The sequence below is a fragment of the Mastomys coucha genome, unplaced genomic scaffold (assembly GCF_008632895.1).
Source record: "Mastomys coucha isolate ucsf_1 unplaced genomic scaffold, UCSF_Mcou_1 pScaffold23, whole genome shotgun sequence".
Lineage (NCBI taxonomy): Eukaryota > Metazoa > Chordata > Mammalia > Rodentia > Muridae > Mastomys > Mastomys coucha.
This window is the reverse complement of record NW_022196906.1, coordinates 15,076,276-15,103,130: the sequence shown is the minus strand read 5'-3', so window position 1 is coordinate 15,103,130 and position 26,855 is coordinate 15,076,276. Positions and strand designations below refer to the sequence as shown.

Below are 26,855 nucleotides of genomic sequence, written 5' to 3'. Positions count from 1 at the left end.
ACCCTAAACTCCTGATCTTCCCACCTCCCAGGTGGCAGATGCTGGGATGGCAGGCTTATGTGCTAAAACACCTAGTTGGATTTGGGGGTTCTTATCAAGTCTTCGGTTTGGGGGGCTGAGTGTGATACAATGTACAAACTTACTTCTTGTAGAAACACATAGTAGGTACTTAATCTTGAATTGCTGAGTCCTCACGTAATAGGTAAGTGTGATTTCCTTCATTTCTAGGTCCCAGGCATTAGCCTGGAGCTAAGCCAAATGGAATACAGTTGTTTCAGGACTAGGCCACCTGGGTTAAGAGAGCTGTGACGTCACGCGGCCGTGACATCATGCCACGGCAGGTCTCACGAGTGGGGGTTGGGAGGAGCAGGGCGGGAGTTGGGGGTGGGTGGGTTGCGGACAAAGGGGCCCTGCTCTTCCCCGGTGCGCCCTGGCTAACTGGCGGGCCACATCTGGAATTCATTGTAAGTCGCCGCCGGAAAGAGGAGGAGAGGAGGGCGGGGCGAGCAGGGAGTTGGGGCCGGAGGCGGCGGCTCTGCCCGCCTCTCTCTTGTCCTGGGTCCCCAACTCCAGGACATAGACCGAGCACAGCCAACAGTCTCCAAAACCAGCCACTGGCTGTCCCGGGGCGCAAACGCCAAGGCCACTCAGGCCAGGGCAGGGACCCCGGCCGGCCTAGCCAGGTGAGCGCGCGGGGCAAAGGGGAGGTTCCGATCTGGGCGGGCCACGGGCCGCAGAGACCCTGGGAATCCCAGCTTGGGGGCCCGGCCCGGGGTCAGGCGTTCGTACAGGCGTTGCACGCGCTGCTCCAGGCTCTGCTGCACCGAGGGAACGGATCATCCACCGTGCGCCTCAGCCCACTACTCCAGGCAGCTCCCCACTTACTCAGTGGCGCACCCCCAGACTGAGCTCCCCGCCTTCCTTCGGGCAGGAAGTTGGCGCTGAAGAGAAAGGCGGAATCCGAGCGCTTTGGGCTGGCGACTTTGCAAGACTGGATGTGGGTTCTCAGGAAGCAGGCTTTGGGGCAGTGGGGTTGTTGGGGAGAGGTGCAGCATCCCTGCTTCTCTGTCTCCGGCTTGAGCTAAGTTGAAAGGTGCTACGTACGAGCGGCGGACGCTCGGAGTTCATGGGCGGGGTCCCTGGCGAAGGCCATCGCCCCACCGCCAGTGAGACTAGGTTGTTGTTGTTGTTGTTGTTTTTTTTTTTTTTTTTTTTTTTTTTTTTTTTTTTTTTTTTTTTTTTTTTTTGCCTCAGTTTCCCTTAGTTGCCCCTCTCTTTCAGTCTCCCTTTCGGGAGAATCACTTTGTTTCGAAGGAAAGGGACATTAACTGCAAAGGCCAGGTGTCTCTTCTTCTCGTCCTAGCCCAGGGATGGGGCGTAGGAGTGAAGGAAGGCACGCGTGGCGTGGAGTCCGCGTTGTCGCGGAGTCCGCGTTGTCGCGAGCTACACAGCGTTGGGACCTCGCCCCCTCGACAGCACGGATTGACTCACTCGGGGATTTCCACCTCCCCACCCCCGTCCCTATCCTTGTTAGATGCCCGAGGCGACACCCGCTGAGCCTCCGGTCCCCTGCGGGGCAACGTGGGAGCATCATTGAGGGGGGAGGGAATGAAGTTGCAGTAGCTACACTCTCCAGTGCCCCGAAGAATCTAGATGTGGCGGGGGGGTTGGGGGGTGGGCCTGGTGGGATGCCTTGTGCAGCGTAGGGACATCCTGCGCGCGTGTCGGGGTCTCGAGAGAGAGATGGCGCCGCCCCAGCGCGAGCGAGTGTGGATACCACGCATTCCTAGGCCTGATAAGGAGCAGAAGAGTACTGCCTGAGCCGGGCGGGTCTTACTGTCGTCGCCATGGAGACGCGCCTGGCTTCGTGTAGTGGTTGGGTAGGGGTGCTGCTAGGGGACTGGGATGTCCCCATGCTTTGCATGAGAGCGAGCCCTCCAATTTCAGGCTCTTTCATTCATTCATGCGCCTGCCTCCCTTGCACCAGGCAAGAGAGGCTGAGGGTGAACTTGGTAGCAGGCCTCACACGATACTTTGAGGAAAACAAGATCATTTCCGATGATAAAGTCAGATGCTCTGATAGAAATCCGTAGTGGGCTATGTGGGTAAGATGCCTCGTTTCTTTAATCCCAGTGCTCAGGGGACTAAGTTAAGGGGGCATCTTTGTGAATTCAAAGCCAACCTGATCTACATAATGAGTTTCTGGTCAACCTGGGATACACAGTAAGACCCTGTCCCAAAAACAAAACAAAAAGAGAAGGTAGTTCCTGAAGGCCTAGACAGTACAGTCAAATGAAATCCAAAGATAAGATAGCCTGACAGAAAAAGTGTTTGTGTGGGGGTGGGGAGGGGGTCTGTAGGATCTACCAGAGGCAACTACAGCAGCAGGTGGAGATTCAAATGGGCCTTGGGAGGTTAGTGAGGTGTATGCCTGAGCCATAGGACAGTGTGGCTGTCCCGGGTGAGGATAAAGTTCTGAGTTTGATCAGTTCTCCCCTGCAAGTTTGGTGGGCAGCAGCCATGTAGGAGGGGCTACACCCACACAGCAACCAAAGGGGTTGGGTGGGGGGAGGTTCGAGCAGGCTGAGCTTGGCCAGCTGCTTGTGAGGAATGGGTGAGCTCTGTGGAACTGGGAGGGTATGGAGGGGAGCCACCAGGCCTTCCGTCAGCCTTCCTCCCCACTAATCTTTAGCAAAGCAGTCATGTCCGGGTCTATCTCTCTTCCCTCACTTTAAACCCTTTCACTTGCTCCTCTTCCTTGTGTATTTTCTGCAGTCTTGAGAATCAGGGCTTCAAAAATGATGCTGTGCCCCTAAGCTACACCAAGTTATCCTTAATTTTATGTATTTATAGAACAGGGTCTCACTATGTAGCTCTAGCTGTCCTGAAACGCACTGTGTAGACCAGGCTGGTTTCAAATTCACAGAGATCTGCATGTCTGTCTCCCAAGTCCCAAGATTTAAAGTGTGCACCAGCACATAGTGCTTTTTAATATATATACATTTATTTACTTTGTGGGCATGTGTATACATGTGGGCATGTGTGTTTCATGACATGAGTGTGCTGGTCAAAGAGAGTCATTTCTCTCTTTCTCACTATGTGTGGGTAGTGGGGCTGGATCAAGTCTCTAATCTTGGTGACAAGTGCCTTTAGCCAATGAGCCATCTTAACATCTCCCAGCCCTCCCTTTTAATTTTTACTTGAGTCAGGGTCTCCCTGTGCCACCCAAGCTAACCTCTGACTCATTATGTAGCCTAGGCTGTTCTTGAACTTTCCATTTTCGTTCTCAGCTTCCTGTGTAGCTGGGATTATAGGTATGAACCGGTCAGGCTCATTTTCAGTTCAGAGCCTAGTCTCTAGTGACAACTTCCCCCACCTCTGAAAAGCAGTCTGGACCACTGTGGTGGAGGGGAACAGGAGACCAGGCTCGGAATTTAGCCAGGTCTTGGAGTCTGGACAAAGGGAGGAGGCCCGCCTCTATCCGCCTGTAAAGAGACTCTTCCTCCAAGACTCCAACCCTTTGGGCTAGCTTCCTCTTTCTAGAAGTCCTTAAACTGCTTGAGCTCCTGTCTTTGGTTAGAAAGGTTCTAGGAAGGAAGAGGAGACTGGAGACACAGCCTAGACCCCAGTTTCCCTTCCTTAGGAGGACAGTGTGTGCACACGCGCATGCATGAGTATGTGTGTTGTGTGTAGTATGTGTGTGGTGTGTTTGTGTTGGTGTGTGTCTGTTTGTGTGGTTTGTGTAGTGTATATGTCTCTGTGTGTGGTTAATGTGGTGTGTGTGTGTGTGTGTGTGTGTGTGTGTGTGTGGTATGTGTGGTTTGTATGTGTGTATATGTATGGTGTGTGTGTGTGTGGTATGTGTGGTTTGTATGGTGTGTGTTTGTGTGTGTACGTGTGTGTGTGTATGCACTCTCGCTCAGAGTCTGGGTACAAGCTGTGAGTATAGATAGCATGCATTGTCTTCCCTCCCCTGGAAGACAGACTTTCTGGTCAGTCCCTGGGGTGCTCTGGCGGGGCTGGTCACATTTATTTCTGCAGGAAATGGCCGTAATTCTTTCTCTTCTACGCGGCCAGACTGGAGACGAGGTGGCAGTTTCAGAAGGGGGTGGGTAAGGCACACACCCTGGGCTCTTCACCCACCAGGCTTGGAATTGAAGGGGGTGGTTAATTCTCAATAATGAACCCCAAGAAGGGCCCAGATGATCAGGGCAGCCTAGAGGCGTCTAAGGGATGGTGACCTGGCGGTCAGGCTGTGGTTCAAACAGCCCCATAGGGACAATCACACTGCTCCAGAAGAGCAGTCTCAGCCCCTTCCAAAAGGGAACGACTGTAGGATTCTTCATAGAGCGCTCCCCCCCCCCCCCCCCCAAGCTGGACCAATTGGATGCGGAGGGTGCACGGAAAATGAGCCAATCAGGCTCCGGTCTACTTCAGCTTGAAGACCTGCTTGGTAAAAAGGCTGTGTGGCCCAGGCCAAGCTGGCCTGGGACCCGCTGCAACGAGCTGAGGGCATTGGGGCGCCCGGGGCTCTGTCCAGGCAGGGAAACAAGGAGCCTCTGTGTGAGGATCTGGGTGGGGCAGCTGTCCCTGAGGACACGTACAAGCTCTTCTCTGTTCCCAAAGTAGGACGGATGTCCCCTCGCCCAGGGGGTGGGCAGCAGCTGTCTCTGTAAATCCCCTCAAAGGCTAGGGTATCCATCCGAGGGGACATCCGGGAAAGGAGATGGCTGGGCGACCCCGGAAGCCCCCCATCATTCTCAGTGCTCACTAGGAACCGGCTCAACCAGCCAGCTTCTGGAACGGTGCTCTTTCTGGGAAACACGTGGCTCTTGTCAGGCCTCTTTCCAAGCCCAGGCTGGGGAGGCTTCTTAACATGTATGTGGCCCCTCCCTGTAACCATGAACTGGAGGATTCTCCTACTCTGCTCCAGCCCCTCCGAGATCCCCCCTACCCCACTGTAGCTGGCCATGGTGTGTTCAGCATCTCATGTTCTTTGCCCACACAGATCCTCCTCCCTTTCCGTATCCCTTTCCCGGGCTCAGCTCAGTTTTCCTTGCAAAGGAGGGGTGGGTGACTCAGACTTTTCATGAAAACAAATTTCTAACCACTCTGCCTGCCTCTGCAAAGACTGCTGGGGGAGGGGGGCATTTCACAGCTCATATACCTCCCCCCTCCCGGCCCCTCTGCACAGGCTGCTCCATCGGGGCCCCTTCACAGCTCACATGACCTTAGCAGCTACCCTGTCTTCCTAGCCAGGGCCTCCCAGATCCGGTCACTAGTGACCCTCCTCATTCTCTCCATTCCCACCCCCAGACTTCCCCACACCGGATGTGACAAAGGCTCCGCCATGTTTGTTCCAGGGGTTTGACACATCTGGATTGCATCCTGGCACTAGGGGGGGTGCCAGCGCCCTGCCCACCCCCCCAGGGACCCAGTGTCCTTGGGTTGTGTGAGATGGTGGGGATGGAAACCAGCTGTTAGAGGGTGGGTTTTTGTTTTTGTTTTTTGCAAAGTCAGCTCTTTTCCCAGAAGATGGAGTGGACGGAGGTAGCTCAAAGGTTGTGTGTTTTGAGAAAGGGAGCACTGAACATTAGCTAATACTTATTGGGTATTTCCTCTGCTCTCCGTGTGTGTTGTGTATGTAGGTGCATGGACAGGTATGTGTACACATGAGTGTGTGTGCCAGAGGACGTGTTCACCTACTGCTCCTCAAATTCTATCCCATCTGTATTTTGCTATGTTTTGTTGAGACGGGGTCTCTCAGTGGCCCGAGACTGTCCAAGAAGATTAGTATGCCTGGGGATCCGCCTCTCTGCTTCCTTGCCCAGTGCTGGGGTCACAGATTTGAGCCCTTACCCTTAGCTTTTTTGTTTGTTTTGTTTTTTGAGACGAGTAGCCTTGGCTGTCCTGGAACTCACTCTGTAGACCAGGCTGGCCTCAAACTCAGAGATCAGTCCCCTCTGCTTCCTCAGTGCTGGGATTAAAGGCGTGCACCACCCACCACCCAGCTCACTCTCGGCCTTTTTGTGTAAGTGCTGGGCATTAGACTCAGGTCCTATATTTACAAGGCAAGCATTCTTCCAGCCTGTCTCTACAGACCCTGCATATATCTTTTTCTTTTTTTTAGGTTTCTTTCTATTGAGTCTCTAGGGAGATCCACCTGTCCCAAACTCCCACATGTTACCATCATTGGCCTTATTAAATGTAGGGGCCAAGCTCAGGCCCTCACATTGAGAAGGCAGGTGCTTTCTTGTCTCCCTGGCTCCTGCGCAGCCATTCCCCTCCTTTCTCCTCGTCTTTCTTCCTTCCCTTTTTAAAGTTTATTGTGTTTATTATTATGGGGGGAGGCGTGATATGTATGTGAATGTGGGCACACCCACTGCCAGTGGCATCGGTGTGGAGGTCAGAGGATAATTCTGGAGAGTCAGTCCTCTTCTGCCATAGCTTTGGGGACTCATGGTGTCAGGCTTGCTCAGCAAGTACGCTTACCCATTCAGCCATCTCTCATGCCCTTTCCATCCGTCTTTTTCTGCTCTCACTTTTTCTTTTTTGTTTTGCTTTGTTTTCGAGACAGGGTTTCTCTGTAGCCCTGGCTGTCCTGAAACTCACTCTGTAGACCAGGCTGGCCTTGAACTCAGAAATCTGCCTGCCTTTGCCTCCCAAATGCTGGGATTAAAGGCATGTGCCATCACTGCCCACCTCTGCCCTTACTCTTGTCCAGGCTGGTTGTGAACTCTTGGGCCAAAGTTCATGACACCTTGGGTGCTGTGATTACAGGTGCACAGCAGGTTTCACACATCCTTGAAACAGATTTTCTCATCCCTTATGGAGATATCTTCTTGGTACCCATTGTCCAGATGGGTATGTTGGGGCTAAGAGGCTGAGCCTTTAGTAGCTCACTCTCTGAGTGTCAGAGTTGGAGTGGGAATGCTGCCGTGCCACCAAGGTCTATGTTCTTCAGGGTAGTACAGGTCTGGGAGGCTTGGACCTAAGGGCCGGACTGGTGTCTCCCTAAGTTCTTATCTTTGGGTGTGCCCATGGCCTCAAGGCTTAGTCCTGGCCTGGAATCAGGGCAGTGGGTGGTAATGAGCAGGGGTTGGTGCTGGTGGAAATAAGAATCTCGATGACCCAGGTCAGCAGACAGCATGAAGCCTGAGGCTCCTGTGTGCAAGACAGAAGTGACAGGCTATCCAAGCCCTCCCTGAGGCTTGTTCTGTAGGAAGGCAGGTAGGTTTCTAGAAGTCCAGAGAATCTTCTGTGTTCCTTTTTTCTTGAGACAGGATCTTGCTATGCAGCTCAGGCTGCCTGGAATGTGTAGCAGCCCTCCTGCCTCTGCCACCTGAGGCCACCACTATGCCTGACTATTTTGGTTTTTTATTTTGTTTTGTTTTGTTTTTCGAGACAGGGTTTCTCTGTGTAGCCCTGGCTATCCTGGAACTCACTCTGTAGACCAGGCTGGCCTCGAACTCAGAAATCCGCCTGCCTCTGCCTTCCAAGTGCTGGGATTTAAGGCGTACGCTACCACTGCCTAGCAGATTTTTGTTTTGTTTTGTTTGTTTGTTTCTAAGGCAGGCTGGCCTCAGACTTACAGACAGACCTGCCTGCCTCTGCCTTCCCATCGCTGAGCTTAAAGGCACATCTTGTGTAGCCCAGGCTGTCTTCCCCACTTTGCTTCCTTATAAAGCCAAAATGACCATGACCTCAATCCTCCTGCTTCTACTTCCCAAGTGATGGGGTTACAGATATGAACTACCATGTCTCATATGTGCCCTGCTAAGGTCAGAACCCTGGGTTTCATGCATGTTAGGCAAGCTCTCTACCAAGTGAGTTCCAGCCTTAGTACTCTGTTTTTTGTTTCTAAGACAGAACCTCACATGGTTTAACACGCCTTTGGTCCCAACACTTGAGAGGTAGGTAGAACTCTGTGAGTTCCAGGCCATCCGGGGATACCCAGTGAGATTCTATTTTAAAACCAAATAAAACATCAAAAGACAACAACGAAAACAGGCAACTGTGGCTTGGGGCTTATTGGCTGTGTACCCTATCACTTGGTAGCTTGGTGACCTTGGAAAACTGAGCTGACTTCTCTAAGCACTCTGCCTGTCACATGGAGGGACAGTGATGAATGTAGCCTCCCCGGGGTCACTAACCGAGAACTTGGAGCTGGGCCCTGAAGCTCTGCAGTCCCAGTTCAGAGTCCCTGCAAAAACCACAACCATGACCCGCTGTCCCTTTTCTGTCCCTCTCTCCTCTGCAGTGCTCAGCCCCATGGCCCCGGCCGGCTGCTGAGCCCCACCATGGGCGGCTTATACTCAGAGTACCTCAATCCTGAGAAGGTTCTGGAACACTACAATTACACCAAGGAGACGCTGGACATGCAGGAGACCCCCTCCCGCAAGGTGGCCTCTGCCTTCATCATCCTCTTGTGCTGCGCCATCGTGGTGGAGAACCTTCTGGTGCTAATCGCAGTGGCCAGGAACAGTAAGTTCCACTCAGCGATGTACCTGTTCCTTGGCAACTTGGCAGCCTCCGACCTGCTGGCAGGCGTGGCCTTTGTGGCCAACACCTTACTCTCAGGGCCTGTCACTCTGTCCTTAACTCCCTTGCAGTGGTTTGCCCGAGAGGGTTCGGCCTTCATCACACTCTCCGCCTCGGTCTTCAGCCTCCTGGCCATTGCCATTGAGAGACAAGTGGCCATCGCCAAGGTCAAGCTCTACGGCAGTGACAAAAGCTGTAGAATGTTGATGCTCATTGGGGCCTCTTGGCTGATATCGCTGATTCTGGGTGGCTTACCCATCCTGGGCTGGAATTGTCTGGACCAGCTAGAGGCCTGCTCCACTGTGCTGCCCCTCTATGCTAAGCACTATGTGCTCGGCGTGGTCACCATCTTCTCTGTCATCTTACTGGCTATCGTGGCTTTGTACGTCCGGATCTACTTTGTAGTCCGCTCCAGCCACGCGGACGTTGCTGTTCCTCACACACTGGCCCTGCTCAAGACGGTCACCATCGTACTGGGTGTTTTCATCATCTGCTGGCTGCCGGCTTTTAGCATCCTTCTCTTAGACTTCACCTGTCCCGTCCGGGCCTGCCCTGTCCTCTACAAAGCCCATTATTTTTTTGCCTTTGCCACCCTTAACTCCCTGCTTAACCCTGTCATCTATACGTGGCGTAGCCGGGACCTTCGGAGGGAGGTGCTGCGGCCCCTGCAGTGCTGGCGGAGAGGGAAGGGAGTGACAGGACACAGAGGTGGGAACCCTGGTCACCGACTCCTGCCCCTCCGCAGCTCCAGCTCCCTGGAGAGAGGGATGCATATGCCTACATCACCAACGTTTCTGGAGGGCAACACAGTGGTCTGAAGGGAAAATGTGAACTGATATTTAACCAAGCCACATAGAGTTCTGTGGGGAGAGACCAGGTGACCTCATGATGTCCCTCAGTGCCACAGGTCTAGAGGAACTGACCACACAGCTCATAGGTCAGGTGGCCAGTGGACACACTGACTAATCAGATTGTAGTACCGTGACTATGGGGCTCATTAAGGGCCTAGGGTGACAGCAGGCTGTAGCTTAGGGCTAGATATTTGCCACTTGGTGCAAAGGGTGTCAGCATTCTGTCTGTCCTGTCTTCCAGCCCCCTGGTTCCCTTCCTGTCTCCTCCTTTTTGGGGCCTCTCTGCACAGCCCTGACCAGCTAGAACTTGCTTTGCAGATCAGGCTGACCTGGAACTCACAGCGATCTATCTACCTGTCTGAGTTCCGAGTCCTGGGATTTCAAAGCTGTGTACCACCACACCCAGCTCCTGCCACCTTCCATAAACAACCTTAGGCCACTTGAGGAAACACTGTCCCCAGGCTTCTTCCCTGTCTATCTGAGGCCTGAATCCACAGCTTCCCCAATTTCATCAACTGCTGCTTCTTCCGTTGCTTTCATGTTCTGGGAAAGGAAACCACTGTGGGGGCAGGGAGGAGTTCTGGAATCTCAGTCTTCATTCTCAGATCTCATTGACCACTTGCTTTATTGGGGAGCAGAGAGGAATCAGTTGAGGCAATATGGGTCAGCTGTTGAGGAGATGTTGGGCTTCCTGGGGAGAAAGCTCTAGGGGAGGTATTGGTCATTCCTGGAACTCCTACACCCACACCCAGCCTCCCTCGCCATGAGCTCACCACTTCTTCATCCTATCCCAGGTACCACAACCCCTAGGGCAGCCTTGAGCTGGATGTGGCTGCTTGCAATTTGTCTGTGTTGTTTTTTATAATTAGGGCAGGGTCTCATGTAGCCCAGGCTGGTCCCCAGCTCACTATGTAGCCAAGGCCGGCTCTGAACATCTGTCTGATCCTCCTGTCTCCACTTGTGGAGTGCCAGTATCTGTATCACAGGAGTGTACCACCACCATCACCACCTGTCTTGAAAATTACCATGAATGACATAGTTCACATAGCCGAGGGTGGCCAAGGACATTCCTGGGTACTCTTTGACATCTTCCCTTGAAGGACTTTGCTAAATCCTGTGGAGAAATAGAAAATCCAATACGGTACAAAGTGTATTTATATGTTTCTGTGTGTCAATTTGGGGTCTTTGACCTCCTATCCCAGTGTGGGTACTGTCTGACCTCTTACGTGCACATCCTTGTCAAGACTGCTAGAGAGATAGACAGGGGTGTGTCTGTTTGTGGGGGTCTGGCCATGCTCGGGCCTCCTGGGAATTGCTGATTCATCTCTCCCATGCATAGAAACCTCTGCCTTAAAGAAATATGTGAAAGAGAAGGCTGAGGAAGGGGAGATTTGGGAGGCAAGGAGCCAGTCGGGAGTGTGTCTCCCCTCATACAGCTTCCCTGGTGTCCTCCTCGTGCTGGGAACCCAGATCTGGGCCAATAAACAGTTCAATTTTTCTTGCTGCTGGTGGTTGTGGAGTGTGTGTGTGTGTGTTTTTTGTAGACAGACATTCTCCCCACCCCCATTAGTGTCCTGCTAAGGCACCCCAGCCTTTTCCATTTCTCTATCCATCCCCCACTCCCCTACTCTTAGCTCTGTCTGAGCTGGAATTGCAGCTGTGTCTTCTGGGAAAAAAACTGGTCAACCTTGACCTTTTCCCTGGGCCTGTTGGGAGACTTGTCTGGCTTCTCACAGTGACTCATTAGGCCCAGGGCCACCATGTTTCCCTTCAAAGGTACACCTTAGCAGGTGAGTTTCGACTTGTCTCCATCCCAAGTCTGTGCACAGAGTGGATGCTGGAGTTGGAGAGTTGGAGAGGTGGTCTTAGGGGGATAAGCAAACCCAGCCATCCTACAGGGTTGCTATTTCCCAAACTCATGGGACCACCATCAATACTTTCTTTTATAAGATTTATTTTATTTTAGATTTTGTGTGTGTGCCTCTCTCTGTCTCTGTCTCTGTCTGTCTCTCTCTCTCTTTCTCTCTCTCTCTCTCTCTCTCTGTGTGTGTGTGTGTGAAGATTCTGGTATGCATGTGCCTGCAGTGCCTAAGCAGGTCAGGGGCATTGGATTCTATGGTTCTGGGGTTGTAGGTGGTTGTAATTGGCCTGTTGTGGATGCTGGGAACAGAACATAGGCCTTCCAGAAGAGCAGGAAGTGCTCTTAACCGTGAAACCATCTCTGCAGCCCCTTTTCATTTCTCCCTACTCCTCCCCAGTTACTGGGGATTCAACCTAGAATGTCAATACACACAGGCGCACATGCACAGAGTTTTATTTACATCAGGCTGGGCTTCCAATTTACTGTGTAGCAGTTGGGCATGACCTTGAATTTATAATCCTCTTGCTTCCACCTGCCTTTACCTCTCAAGTGCTGGAGTTACACCACCAAGCTAGGTTTATGTTCTACTAAGGATGGAACCCAGGGCTCTCTGCATGCTAGGCCATTGCTCCATCAGCTGAGCACCGCTGGGCCGGTCTCAGTTGTCAAGTTCTTTGTGTTATCCTAAAGGGGCTCCAGGGATGATCTTTCCCCTGCTGCCCAGAGGCAAGGGTCTCTGAGAGCCTGTTCTAGGGCTGAGGTTAGGGTTCAGTGTCCGAAGCTCCTGCGGGTAAAGGGTGAGGACCGGAGTTTGCATCCGAGGGAACCACATGATACTATACAAGCTGAGTGAGCCTGCAGTCTCTGCACTGGGGAAGTAGAGGCAAGAAATCTCGGTGTGGGGATGGAGGAGTGTCAAGCTAGCACATCCAGACCAAGGAAGACCCTGCTTCAATACCTAAAGAGAGGGATAGAGCAAGATACCAGAAGCCAACCTCTACACGGCATCTGCATCAGCTATTGCAGACACACACACATGGGGTCTTTCCAGCCTGGCCTCCAACACAATCCTAGTCCCAGACAGGGTTCAAGTTACCCAACAGTGGTCATTTCTGAACTGTCCAGAGAAGGGAAATTCCAGTAGGGTGAAGGCCTGTGGCCTCTGTCCTCTTGCAGATGTCTCTAACCTTTGGATACTGCAATAGGCAATTGACAGAGTTCACGTACTAGCACCAAGCCAACAAATTAAAACACATACATACATAAATAAACAACAACAACAACAAAAACAAAAACAAAGAACAAAATCTGTTTTAATTAAGTTTGATTTTTGAAAATTTTCCTTTTAAAGTTTTAAGTGTGTATGCATGCTTGCATGTGTGTGCATGTGAGTGTAGGTGCCCAGGAAGTCAGGAATCACATCTTGTGGGAGTGGGAATTGTAGGTGGTTGCTGTGAGCTGCCTGATGTGGGTGCTGGGAATTGAACCCATGTCCCCTGTAACAGCAGTAAGTTCTCTTAACCCCTGAGTTGTCTCAAGGCATGTTTCTGGTTTTGTATTGGTCCACATTCATAGCTAACTTAAGATGCATGCAGCCTTCAGGTTGCATGTGGCCGTGACCTGCCATCTTCCATTCCACTGGCTGCCATTGGTTGGGCCTCCTGCCTCCAGCCTCCTGTGAGAATCTTCCCAACTGTCTATCTCTATCTAGTGCTTGGAATCAAGCCCAGGACTTTTGCACATACTAGCTAGACACATACACACACACACACACACACACACACACACACACACACACACAGAGATACACACAGACACACAGTGAGTTTAACATACTGACCCCAAACTAATTTTTTTCCCCAAATACCCACATGTTTTCTCTATTTAGGCCCTGGTTAAGTGCCACCTCCTCTGAGAAGCCTGCCCTGACTGCACATTCTCTTCACCATGGCTCCTCTGCTCACCACCTGTCTCTCCATTAGAATATGAGCAGCTGGGGCTGGGTGGCGGCTCAATGGGTAAGAAAGGTGCTTGTTGTTCAAGCAGTAGGGCCTGAGTCCTAGATCACCTGGCTCAACTGGTAGAGTGCTCGCTGGCACATCTAAAGCCCTGCACTCCATCCCAGCACTGCAAAATACAGCCATGTTGGTCCACACCTCTAATCTCTGAACTCAGGAACTGGAGGGGCTTCAGAGAACCTAGTTTTTTTGGGTTTTTTTTGTTTTTTTTTTTTTTTTTTTTTTTTTTTTTTTTTTTTTTTTTTTTTTTTGTTTTTTTTTGTTTTTTTTGTTTTTCGAGACAGGGTTTCTCTGTAGCCCCGGCTGTCCTGGAACTCACTCTGTAGACCAGGCTGGCCTCGAACTCAGAAATCCGCTTGCCTCTGCCTTCCAAGTGCTGGGATCAAAGGCGTGCACCACCACCGCCCGGCTCAGAGAACCTAGTTTTGGTTCCTAGCACCTACACATGGTTCACAAATATTTGTAACTCCAGTTCCACAACACCAAGCATGCACATGATACACATGCTGGCAAAGCACACATATGTATAAAATTATAAATGCAAGCTTTCTTTAGTCCTGAGCAGTGGGATTCATCAATGCTTAAAGTGCTGTTAGCACAAAGCAAACACTGAATTGTAAATTATAATTAATTAAATAACTTATTAAATTTCGTGCTTGAGACAGACTATTATTCTGTAGCCCAGGCTGGCCTCGAACTCACTGGCCATGTGTACTGTTACCCTTTGTAATCCCCTACACCAGAAAAGACAATTTCTTCTGATCACTCAGCTGAGCCAGTGTCTGTGTGTCTGTGTGAGTGTGGATTATCTGTCTTTTCTCTTTTGGAGCTGCTATTTCCTGATTCATAATTGTGAAGAGTCCTGCGGTGAGATCTCCTGACGGTGCAACTTCCTGTCTGACTCAGCCCGTTCTCACCAGCTTTGGCGTATTCTCACTCATTATTTAGAGAGAAAAGAACCAAAACAAAACAACAAAACAAAACATGAGAAATGAAATAACTTGTCAACATTTTTGTTTTATTTCTCTAAACAATAGTCGACACTGGGAGAGAAAAATGCTTCACCACAATACTAGCATCACAATTAGTATCAGTGTTATCAGAAGGGACTAAGAGCATCTCCTGGTAGGGGCACTTGCCACCAAGGCTGATGACCTTGTTCCATTCTTAGAACCCACATGCTAGAAAGGAAGGAATGACTGTAGTGTGGTGTACTCTGATCCCTGACCCCCCCACAATCGATAACTTAATTAAAATAGTGTTTGTTTGTTCTGTGAAACAGGGTCTCTCTTAATCCTGGCTGTCCTGAAGCTCTCTATGTAGACCAGGCTGGTCCTGAACTCACAAAGATCTTCCTGCCTCTGGAGTGCTGGGATTAAAGGCATGTGTGACTCCTGGTTGAAATCCCCCTACGTGGACTTCTCATGAAGGGGAAATGAAACTGGGACAGGTGGTCACACACCTGTAATCCCAGTTCTCCGCAGGTAGAGGCGGAACGGTCAGATGGCTCAGTTATTAGAGAGTTTGCCTTGAATGTACAAGGCTCTGGCTTCAATCCCCAGCACTGAATAAACCCTAGCATGAAGCAGTCCGGGAGGTAAAGCAGCTAGCCACCAAGGAGGACTTACATTTGATTCTTCATGGCGGAAGGAGAGAACCAGTTCCCAAAAGTTCTCTGACCTTCACATGTGCTTCATGGCAGATTTAACTCACACTTCTCACAAGTAAGAAATAAATGCATTCTTTTTTTTTTTTTTTTTGGCTTTTCTGAGACGGAGTTTCTCTGTGTAGCCCTGGCTGTCCTGGAACTCACTCTGTAGACCAGGCTGGCCTCGAACTCAGCCATTTGTGGTGTAAGATTGCCTTCAGCCTCTCATGGCCCAGCAGTGTCAGGCAGGCAGATTTCTGAGTTCGAGGCCAGCCTGGTCTACAGAGTGAGTTCCAGGACAGCCAGGGCTACACAGAGAAACCCTGTCTCGAAAAAACAACAACAACAAATAAAAAAACAAAAACAAAAAAAAGGTACTTGCTGCTCTTGTACACAAACCGGCTATGGTTCCCAGCATCCACATGGTGGCTCACAACTGTTTGTAACTTCATTTCTAGGGGATCCGATGCTGCCTTCTGGCCTCTGTGGGCACCAGGCATGTGTACACAGGCAGGTAAACACTTATATACATAGAACAAAAATAAATCAAACTTTTTAGAAAGTTGAGTAGATAAACCTGGAGAGGTGTGTACCCCTGACATCCCACAGGAGATGGAAGCAGGAGGGTCAGGAAGCTTGTCTCCTATGATTCATCCCTAGCAGCCATTTGTGGTGTAAGATTGCCTTCAGCCTCTCATGGCCCAGGAGTGTCAGGCAGGTCACCTGACAGTGCACAGCTGTTTTCCCCTTTTTAAAAGACAAAAACAAAACAAAACAAACAGTCTAGCCAGGCAGTGGTGGTGCAAGCCTTTAATCCCAGCACTTGGGAGGCAGAAGCAGGCGGATTTCTCAGTTTGAGGCCAGCCTGGTAAGTTCTAGGACAGCTATATAGAGAAACCCTGTCTCGAAAAAAAAACAAAACAGAACAAGACTCCAGCCTTGCTGTGTTGTTAGGGCTGGCTGGCCTTGAACCCGTAATCCTCCCACTCAGTCTCCTAAGTGCTAGGAAGACTGCCACAGTTAGCTTGGCTTGTTGTGTCCCCTGTTCCCAGTTCATCAGCCTCCGACTCCCACCCACAACAAGGGTCTCATGTAGTGCAGGCGGACCTCAAACTCACTATGTAAGGGAGAGTGCCCTCCCACTGTACCTGCCTGTCCCCACCTCCTCAGTGTTGGGGTGACACACACCACTGAGCAGTGCTTGCGAGGAACACATGGCCTTGGGTATCCTAGGCCAGTCCCCCTTCAAAGGACCTACATCCCCAGTTTCCATCTTATCTCTGTTGCTCCTGTGATTCAGGGTTCCCAATCTAAGACTGGGAAAGTGGAGGAAACTTCTAGAAACATCTCCAATACCCTGATTGAAAAGCATGGCCTCTCTGTGCCAGGTACTCTCAATCATTGGTGGCTGCCTTTGGCTCCTATACTGGGCTTGATTGAGGCTCATTGAAGAAAGGGACCAGCAGGTGGAAGCCCTCTTGTTTGATGGCCAGGGCAGAGCCAGCCCTTATATCTCCTCATCCCTGTTCTCAGACTAAGCCACTCTTTGCTGCTTGTGACCAGGAGCTGCTTCGGTCATATCTTCCAAAAGGTAGGCCGCTCTCAGAGCACTCATGGCTGCTCTTCTCCAGGGCTAGAAGTGGGCGGAGGGGCATGGCTGTGGGCACAGTGATGGGAGAACAGCCCTGTGCAAGAAGGAAGGAAGGAAGGTCACACGAAGTGAGTGAGGAAATATTGGGGTCAGTGCTGGAGACTTAGAGCAACGCAGTTGCTTTTGGGGTTTCCTAAGTGCTAGGTAAGCACTCTGCTACAGAGCTATGTCCCCAGTGCTGTCTGTATTTCTGATTGAAGCTGTAACATAGTCCTTCAAGGGGATTGCCAAGCTGCCATCCATGGTTTCGTTTGGTTATAGCTTTGGTTGGTTGGTTGGTTGGTTGGTTTGTAGCCCAGGCTGGCCTAGAACTCCCAATATAGTCAAGAGTAAGGTTCACCTCCTGGTTCTCCTGTTTCCCACACCTCCTTCAGTGCTGAGATTCTGCCCTTGTGGTTTGCTGTGGTGCTGGGGTGGACCCTGGGGCTTCCTTTGTGCTAGGCTATCGCTCTCCTCACTGAGCAGTGTCCCAACCCCTTTTAGCTTATCGTCATAGGGGCAGTAAATTAAATTACGATGGTTATTCCAGTTTTAACTTGTGGAAAACCACCATCCCACAGTTGTTTATGACTCCTGGGAGCGGCATGCGAGGCAGGTTTATGTACTTATGAACTTTATTAGCACATAGCGCTCTCTGGTTGTCTGGGGGCTTTGGGACCTTCATGGGCAGTGTTGGTATTTAAATTGTAACAGTACCTATGGGCCCCACACATTGTAAAATGTTTGCTGTTCAATCACTTTGTGAAAAATTTTATGGGACAGGTGTTCAGCAGGCAGGGTGCTTGCCCAACGTGCATAAAACTCGGGGTTCCATCCCAGAACAGTATCCACCAGGCATGGTGTTGCATGCAAGTCCTTAATGCACTGGGGTGGTGGAGGCTGGAGGACCAGGAGTTTAAGATCATCTTTGGCTGTATAGCATTTTACATCGTGAGAGCCAGGTTTCCCTGTGCTGGTGAAGGGACTCTCTCCACCCTGAGATACCACATTCCATTGAGTGAAGTAATTGGCTTGGGTTTGGGGTTGTTGTAAGGAAACTGCTTCGAACATTTTTGCATATTTCATTCAGTTGCTATGCAAGTATTCTATGTAATTGTTGAGTCCCAGGGTGGAAATATACTGTACCTTAGTAAATGTTGCCAAACCAACTTCCAAAGTAGTTTATTAAAATTTTCAATTAAGAAAAAAAAATTGGTCACTCTTTTGTTGAGTGTGCGTGCATGTGTGTGGGTAAGTACAAGTCATGATGTGTGTGTCTTGGTCACAGAACACTAGTAGGAAGGAGTCGGGTCTCTTTTTTCCACCTTGTGGGTTCCAGGGATTGAAGTCAGGTCTTTGGGCTTGTCAGCAAGCCCCTTTACCGGCTGAACCATCTACTGGTCCTCACTTTTCAATTGTATGTGTATGTTGTGTGTGTCATGGCACACACCTGTGGAAGTCAGGACAACTTTTAGAAGTTGATTCTCTTCAACCTGTAATTGTGTTCCAGAGTTCAAATGCAGGATGGCAGGCTTTTGTGGCAAGTGCTCTTACCCTCTGGGCCAGCTTACTAGACCAACTGTATCAGTTTTTGACTTCTTGTAGTGCTAAGGAAGTATTCTGATGTTGCTAAGATTGAAATTTTTCTTTCTTTTTAAAATTTGACCCATCCTGGGGTGTGTTATGTGTTAAGAGAATGTGAGAGAGAAATGATATTGAAGTTTTAATTTGTGTTTCTGTGATGACTGAGCGTGGCCAGTTTCTTTCACCATCCTTGTGAGTGGAGGTCTCTTTATTCCTTACTGTCCCCACAGGCCCATCCTTGAATTTGGAGTTCTGACTATAGGCTATAGCTAGCTTTTTATCAGGCCAGTTGGCTACCATGGAAGCTTGAAGGGACCACCATGAGCTCTGAGAGGCCATTCAGGTGTGGCAAGGGAAGGCCAGGTGTTCTGAAGTGTATGGCTTTTCACAGCTCTCTCTCTGTACCTGGGGATGAAGCCAGGCTGGCATCAGAGGGGGAAGCCAGGAGCCTAGGGATAGGGAGGGCACCTGGAGGGGCCGTTTGCCAGCTGACTCAGGGGTTCTTTGATGTAAAACTGGCAGGTGCTGGAGCCAGTCCCTGTGATGTCAGGCAGTCTGGGCTTTGCTCAGATGGGAGCTTTCAAGAAAGCAGCTCTGTCTCGCATACTCCAAGAGACTTGGCTACATCTGGATTCCTGGCTTGGAGAAGTTACTTGAGCCTGGAGAAAGGTTTGGTGCATATGCCATCATACCAGCTTAAAAGTATCTCTTAAAAAGTACACTTGTGGGGGCTGGAGAGATGGCTCAGTGGTTAAGAGCACTGATTGCTCTTCAAGAGGGCCTGAGTTCAATTCCCAGCAAGCACATGGTGGCTCACAACCATCTCGTAATGAGATCTGATGCTCTCTTCTGGTGCATCTGAAAACAGCAACAGTGTACTTGGATATAATAATAAATCAATTTTTAAAAAAAAAAGTACACTTGTTAGCTAAATGATCCTGGCAAACACGTTTAATCCCAGGATTAGGGAGGCAGAGGCAGGAAGTTCTGAGTTCAAAGCTAGCCTGGTTTACAGAGGGAAGTTCCAGGATAGCCAAGGCTATGTAGAAAAACTTTATCTAAAAAAAACAAAAACAAAAAACAAAACAAAAAACCAACCAACCAACCAAAACAACAAAAACCATTTATTTAGGAGTTTATGCTATTGTACTTGTGTTCTTTCGTATGTTGGGCACAGAACCCAGAATAGATAAAGGCTCTTATCACTGAGCCACATGTAGCCTTTTGTATGATATTTCAAAAACCACATCAATTGATCAAGTTGGGTAGACTATGGACTGTAGACTGTAAACCTACTTTTGCATCTTGATCCAGTTTGGGCCCTAGTTTTTGTAAAATGTAGTGACGCTGTTGTGAAACAAAAGATAGCTTTATTTTAGAAAAAAAAAAAAATATATATATATATATTTGGCTTTTGAGACAGGGTTTCTCTGTATAGCCCTGGCTGTCCTGGAACTCACTCTGTAGTCCAGGCTGGCCTGGAACTCAGAAATCTGCCTGCCTCTGCCTCCCAAGTGCTGGGATTAAAGACGTGTGCCACCACTGCCTGGCTTGAAAAGCACTTTTATAACTAGAGTTGTGCCTTATCTATGTATGGGCCAGCTCCTGTGGTCTATGCCGATCCAGCAGGTAGCTGTAATTGGCTCGCTGTGGTTTTGCATTAATAAAGTTTTATTGGGACATAGTCAGGATAATGATTTCTCTACAGCTCTACAGCTATTGTGATTTGGTATTAGACTTCAGTGGGTGCAGCTGTGAGTGTGTGGTTCACAAAACCTTCAATATCCCCTTCTCTATGAAAGTTTGACCTCCACTCCAGTGAGATAGATAAAAGTCTCTGGCCATGGCTACTAAGAATGGTCTCTGGGAGGAGTAACAGGTGGCTTCCATGAGGTCCGAGGGAGTTTTGGTGGAAGTATTTGGGGTTGTACACATCTCCCCAGAGAAGGTTCTGGGTAGAAACAATGGAAGTCCTGGGGCACACAGGCTTGGAATGATAAGTGGTCAATGGAGTCGTGCTTGGTGGAGGATGTGTGTGTCCAGAGGGTGCTCTGTGGATGGAACAAATGCTTATTTGATTCTCTTTATTATATATATTTAAACCTGTTGTGGGAGGGTTCTTAACATGTGCTATGGTGCATGTGTGGAAGTCAGTACAGCTTGGAGACAGTCCTCTCCTTCCACTATGGAGCTCAGGACATAGGATAGGCTGGCAGCACCTTACCCATTGGGCCTTCCTGCCAGTTCAGATTCCACACTTTTCTCTTTCTCATCTAGGCAAGAGCTGCTAATAAAGCAGCTGTCCCTGGAAGCTGGCTTGGGATCTGGCTGGTGAGCAACCGTGGGCCAGGCTCAGTGTTAGCACTCTCTAGCATGCATGGGGCCTCATTCCCAGGACCCTGCTTCTTGACTTGAGGCAACTGAACAGGAAATCTGCCCATCTGTGCCCTTCCCTTCTTTCTAAAGTAACTAGGTGGCAGGGCTAGGTTCTGGCTGATTGACAGCTTCCCTCTGAGATTACTGGTTATCCTGTTCCTGCCCTTCTACCTTGCCTCCTTTCCCCAGTGGTGTCTCTGTGGCCTATGATAGGCTGAGCATCTTGTCAATCCTACAATCGAATTACCCACCCACTGAACTTGAGGAGGCACTGAAGTAGAGATCTACAGTCCTGATCCCTGGAGCCTGTTTCTCTCTCTCTCTCTCTCTCTCTCTCTCTCTCTCTCTCTCTCTCTCTCTCTCTCCCTCTCCCTCTCTCTCTCCTCCCTCCTTCTCTCTCTCCCAACCTCCCTCTCTCTCCCCCCTTTGGCATTGTCTTTTCTTTGGTACCTCTTGCTCTCTTTGGGTCTCTTTCCTTCTGTATCTGTTTTTCTGACTCTTATATGTGTCTCTCCTCTGGAGTTTTTTCTATTTCTCCCTCTTTCTGAGACTCCTCTGGTCTGCAATACTGGAGGTTGCATGTAGGGTGAGTGCTCTGTGGCTAAGCTACAGCCCAACCTTTCTTCATGAATGCTTGGTGTTAGGATATTGCTGGAGGCCAGAGGAAGAAGACAAGTGTCCTTCTCTATTAGGGATGCCTGTGACCTGCTCTGTTTTTACTACTTTGAGACACAAGCTCTCACTAAAACTGGAGTAAGGGGCTAGAGGCCAGTAAGCCCTAGTGATCTGTCTTTGCCCCCATAGTACTGGGGTTATAGATATATGCTTGGCTAGACCTGGCTTTTTATGTGGATGCTGGGATTTAAACTCAGGTCCTCATGTGTGTCCCACGAGTGCTCTTACTCATGGAGTTCTCTCCCTGGTTTACAAAATCAAAATAAAACAAGAGAATTTTAAAATAGTATGTTTTGAGATGGACTATGGATTTGTGGGGTCTGGTCTTGAAATCCTGACTCAATTGACTGTCTTGTTACTGCTACTCGAAGGCATATACCAGCACATACTAGCTATCATAATTATTTTCTGACAGGGGTTTCATGTAGCCCAAGGTAGCCCTGATCTTAATATATAGCCATGGTTGATCTTGAAGTTCTGATCTTCCTGCCTGTGATCTTGAGTGTTGGATTTATGGGTATGCCCTACCATATCCACCATCCTCACTGTTAAGATTAAATGTGTAGAGCTGGGCTGTGGTGGCGCAAGCCTTTAATCCCAGCACTTGGGAGGCAGAGGCAGGCAGATTTCTGAGTTCAAAGCCAACCTGGTCTAGATACTCAGCCAGGGCTACACAGAGAAACCCTGCCATGAAAAACAAAAACATTTCACACAAACGGTGAGAAACTACATACTCAGGTCCCCAGGAGGACATACTCCCCGCCCATTTCCAGAAGGAATCCAGCTCAGGAACATCTTGGTTTCTTCTTTACCCAGCCCACCCCTCATTCCTGACCTACAGAACTATAGCAAGAGAATAGTAGTGTGTGGATGTGGCATCATGAATTTGTCATCATTGTTACTTAGCTTATTCCCAAGGTTTGTCATGTTGTAGCCTCCCCTTTTTTTGAGACAGGGTTTCAAAAACAGATTTATTTATTTATTACATGTAAGTGCACTGTAGCTGTCTTCAGACACTCCAGAAGAGGGCGTCAGACCTCATTATGAATGGTTGTGAGCCACCATGTGGTTGCTGGGATTTGAACTCGGGACCTCTGGAAGAGGTCCCAACCACTGAGCCACCTCTCCCACCCCCTGTGAATTACCTTTGTAAGGAGATGATTTCAGCTCTGACAGATGAAGCCACTGAGGAGGAGTCCAGATGTCATTTGTCATTTTAGAGGACAAGGGAGTGAAGATGGGGTTAGACGTGAGGCCTTTAAGGGTTCATGTATTTCTTACTAAAATGGTAACAGATGATGAGCAGAAGGGGAGGGGGAATCGAGCAATGCCTACAGTTTCTGCTTCCGAAGCTGGAAAGTTCCAAAAATCTGTTGTGCAGTTATGGATATGTAGTTAGATACTACAGAACTACACATCTCATCTTAACAGTGAGGATGGTGGTTATGGTGGGCCATACCCATCAATCCACCACTAACGACCTGAGAAAGGCAGAGGATCCAAATTTCAAGGTCGACAATATTACCTATTGTATAGATAATAAGGTCAAGCTTATCTTGGGTTAAAAAATTGTTTGTGCATTTAAGGGCAGTGCCCACAGAAGCTGTAGGATTCCCCTGGAAGTGAAGTTAGAGGGGTTCCGAGTGGTTGGATGTTGGTTGGGTGCTGGTTAAGCAACCCAGGGTCCTCTACAAGAGGGAGTACATGCTCTCAAGCGCTGATCCACCTCTCCAGGGAGGAAGCTAGCCACAGCGCAGACAAGCCCACTTTGTTTCGTTTTGAGATAGGGTTTCTCTGTGTAGCCCTGGGTGTCTTAGAATTCACTGTATAAACTTGGCTGGCCTCAAATTGAGACCTGCCTGCCTCTGCCTCCTCTGCAAGGGATTGAAGGCATGCACCACCACTGCCTGGCTTTTTTTTCTTTTTCAAAAGATTTTGTTTTTAGACCAGTTTGAACACAGAGATCCTCCTGCTTTTGCCTTCAGAGTGCTGGGGTTAAAAGCATGCCACAGCTTCTGCCTGACTCAAAAGATTTTTTTAAAATGTTGTATGTAAGTACACTGTAACTATCTTTAGACACACCAGAGAAGGGTGTCGGATCTCATTTTGGATGGTTGTGAACCTCCACGTGGTTTTGGAGCTTGAACTCAGGACCTTCGGAAGAGCAGTCAGTAATCTCAACCGCTGAGCTATGGTTGTGTACGCCGGTAGGATTGGCTGAAGGAGGCAGAGGCTGGAGGATCAAGAGTTCGAGGCCAGCCTGGGCTACATATTATTTTCCAAAAGGTTTTTTTTTTTTTTTAAGTTGTGTTGGTGCATGTGAGTGCAATGCTCATAGAGGCCAGAAGAGGGCATAGGACCTCCCCTGGAAGTGAAATTACGGGGGCTTGGAGGGGCTGGATGTGGGTGCTGGAAGCAACCCAGGGTGCTCTGCAAGGGAAGCCCCTGCCTGCTCTCAAGATCCGAGCCACCTCCTTTAGGCAAGGGGGAGGTGGGTGGTGCCAGTCCCAGTTCGGACGAGCCCACTATAGCCGGGAGGTGTAGGCGCCTCCGTCCTGCGCATGCGCACTCCGTCCGGGGCGCAGCATGTCCTCCCCCACTCTTGCCCTGTGTGGTACATGCTGCTTCCGCTTGCGCCGCCCCCTCCCAATTGGTTTCCGCGCGCGCGAAAAAGCCCGGGTCTCGCTCCGAGCTGTCCTGTCGTCTGCAACCTGCAAGATGCCAGCACGAACCGCTCCAGCCCGAGTGCCTGCGCTTGCCTCCCCGGCAGGCTCGCTCCCCGACCATGTCCGCAGGCGGTAGGTGCCACGCAGGGTGGGGGTGAGGGGCGGGACCGACGCCGAGCCATTTATTGGGGTATCTCCGGGTGGCCCTGCGGCCGCTGACGGCCCGGGCGCGCATGCGCGGCGCTGCCTTTGGCGCGGGCTGTGCTTCCTGTCGCGCGTGCCCCTAGCTGTTGGCGCCAAAATGGGTGGGGGCCGGGTTGCTGGCAAGCCCGCTGACCGGGAACTTGAGGGAGGAAGGGGATCATCCCTCCCAGCCCTCTGAAATAGAACAAGCTCGGGGACACCCTCAGGGGTTCCCCTGGTTTGGTCAGCCAGGCTCCTGGGTGTGCAGGAAGTGCCCCTCCGGCCTGTGGACACCGTGACGCCCCCACCCCACTCCAGCCTCCACTTCCGGTGCCCTGCAGATCCCGCCGCGCCCACCTGAGGGTCCCTCCGCTGGGTCCCCTGGAGCCCCTGGTTCAGAAGGGCCTTCCTTCCCAGCCCCGCTGTCAAGCCCTAGCATCTTTTCTCTCTCGTGGTGCGGTGCTGAGCCTGGGCAGCTTGCAGCCCTTGTGGGGTTTTGTTTTGTTTTGTTTTGTTTTTTTATCCTAAAGTAAAGGATCTCATGCGATCCTGGAGCTATCAAAGTGACTCTCTGCCAGGAATGAGGTGGTGCTGCAGAATGGGCCCTTCACTTTGGCTATGACATAACTGAGTCTCGAGATCCCAGAGCAATCGAGGAAACCTTTAACTCCATCAACTGTTTATCCGAGGGAAGGAAAGATGAATGGTAGTGAGATGTCTCTGCCCCCACCCTATTATTTTAACCCCTGTAAACCATTTCTTTCGATCCTGGCGCCATCGAGGATGCTTTTTACATTGACCAGTGTTTATTTCGAGGAGTGAGGGATGGCAGGTAAAGTCCCCATTTCAGTGCATATGAATCCCCCCACCCCTCGCCCATCCAATCAAGGAAGCTCTTCTGCTTTCAGTGTTGTGTCACTGGAAATGAGGGACCCTGGGTAATGGGCCCTCCACTCGTACCTTCCATGCCTCCATGGGGACGGCTGTGTGCAGGGATTGGCGGGAACACTGGATCCCGCTTCCTGTTCAGAGGGCATCGTCAATCAGTTCATTCCTGAAAGCTTGTCCCGCGTGTCATTGAGCATTAGTCATAGGTGCCCTGACTAGTGCTGGACATATTCCAACCTGACTGAGTCTGCGTTTGCCGTTTCATGGATTAGTTTGCTGGGGAGATGCCAGGCTGTTCCCGTTTGAGCTTTGGGGGATAAGGAGGGGGGAGAGGCAGTATTCCCCTTGTCAGACATCCCATCCCTAGCTTGTCCAAGAGGTGGACCTGAAGCTCTGTGGATGTTTTCTACCACTGAGCTACACCTCCAGCCCTTTCTCCATCTCGCTGCCTGTGTCTCCTCAGAACTGGGATTACTGGCATGTGCCACCCCGCAGTGGTTTGGGTTTGGTTTCTGAATACTTGGTTTTTGATTGTATAGACATAAAAATACGAAGCCATTGTGACACACCTCAACAGATTTCTTTTACAATTTACTACCAAAAATAAATACATAATTAAAGTATTTGTTTTTAAAAAATTAGACAGTGCTATAAACTGCCTTTCTGTCTTGTCTTTTTCTGTCCTCTGGTTGATTTGTTTACATGTATATGTTTTGTTTTTGTTTTCATTTCCATTTCCAGGAAGGGATTCCTGTAGGCCAAGTAGGCTAGCCTCAGGCTGGCTGTCTAACCCAGGCTAGCCTTGATCTCTTGGATCTACTCAAATGCTGGATTACAGGAATGTGACACCATGCCTGGCTTAACTTCTCTTGATTTAGAAAAACTTACTAGCAAAATATCTACAGTATAAGATATGAGAAGAACCTGCATTTGGTGGTAGTCAGGAGCTGAGTAAGGCCTTGTTGCAGCGTCTGTCCATCCGTCCATGCTGCTGTTCTGTATTTAAATAGCAGTTTGTGTAAATAAAAGTTTGCATAGTTCTGCCGGATGTATAAACTATAGTATTTTTGGGGATTTTGTTTTGTTTTTTGTTTTTGTTTTTTTCCAGACAGGGTTTCCAGTTTTTTTTTTCCTGGAGCTCACTCTGTAGACCAGGCTGGCCTCCAACTCAGAAATCCACCTGACTCTGCCTCCCAAGTGCTGGAATTAAAGGTGTGCGCCACCACTACCCGGCTCAAACTACAGTATTTTCAACATTTGGATTTGTGTCTGTGTGGGTATGTGCTACAGCTTGTGTGGAGGTCAGGACCCCTTGCAGGAACTGGCCTTTCCAAGGTTCTGGGCATGGGAACTCAGGTATCAGGCTTGGTGGTTTTCCTCTTATCTGCTGAATTATCTTGCCAGCTCCAGGCTGACAGTTTCTTTGAAATATAGTAAACCTTGTGTCTTTGAAAAATCAAATCACACTTTCTAGTGAGATGTAGTGGCCATGGCCTGTAACATCAGCCTTTGGGAGGCAGGAGCAGGAGGGTCTCAAGTTAGAGTTCAACTAAGGCCTCATCCCAGACATTCGCACCTTGCAAGGTGAGGGATTTCTTTTCCTGAACAGGGAATCTCAGCATCTTTCCTATTGCTGAGATTCTTTGGTTGACATGGGTTTCTAATTTCTTTCAATTTTTTTTTTTTTAATTAAAACTTCCTTTCAAGGCAGAGTTTCTGTGTAGTTCATCTGGTCTTGATCTTGCTATTCTTATGCCTCTTGAGTGATATGTTAACATGCCTGGCTTGCTCTTTATTCTTTGTTAAACTTATGTATAAATGGTGTGTGTGATATACATATATATGTGTGTGCACGCATGTATATATACATATATACATGCAGGTATGTGTTAAGGGGACAGCATTTTCTTTTCTTTTTTTTTTTTTTTTTTTTT

General features: G+C 49.6%; 2 protein-coding genes across 2 annotated transcripts in view; both read left to right on the top strand.

Annotated features, from left to right (window-relative positions):
- Positions 1–395: 395 nt before the first annotated feature.
- Positions 396–10,897, top strand: S1pr2 (sphingosine-1-phosphate receptor 2). The gene is made up of 2 exons (XM_031346344.1): positions 396–683; positions 8,261–10,897. Exon 2 carries the CDS (start codon positions 8,301–8,303, stop codon positions 9,357–9,359), a length of 1,059 nt encoding a protein of 352 aa, XP_031202204.1. The 5' UTR covers positions 396–683; positions 8,261–8,300; the 3' UTR covers positions 9,360–10,897.
- Positions 10,898–23,805: 12,908 nt separating this feature from the next.
- Positions 23,806–26,855, top strand: part of Dnmt1 (DNA methyltransferase 1) — a 46,044-nt gene continuing 42,994 nt past the window's right edge. Inside the window, exon 1 of the mRNA XM_031344296.1 lies at positions 23,806–23,982. Coding sequence (XP_031200156.1) covers positions 23,903–23,982 — 80 coding nt within the window. The 5' untranslated portion in view covers positions 23,806–23,902. The remainder of the gene's footprint in view (positions 23,983–26,855) is intronic.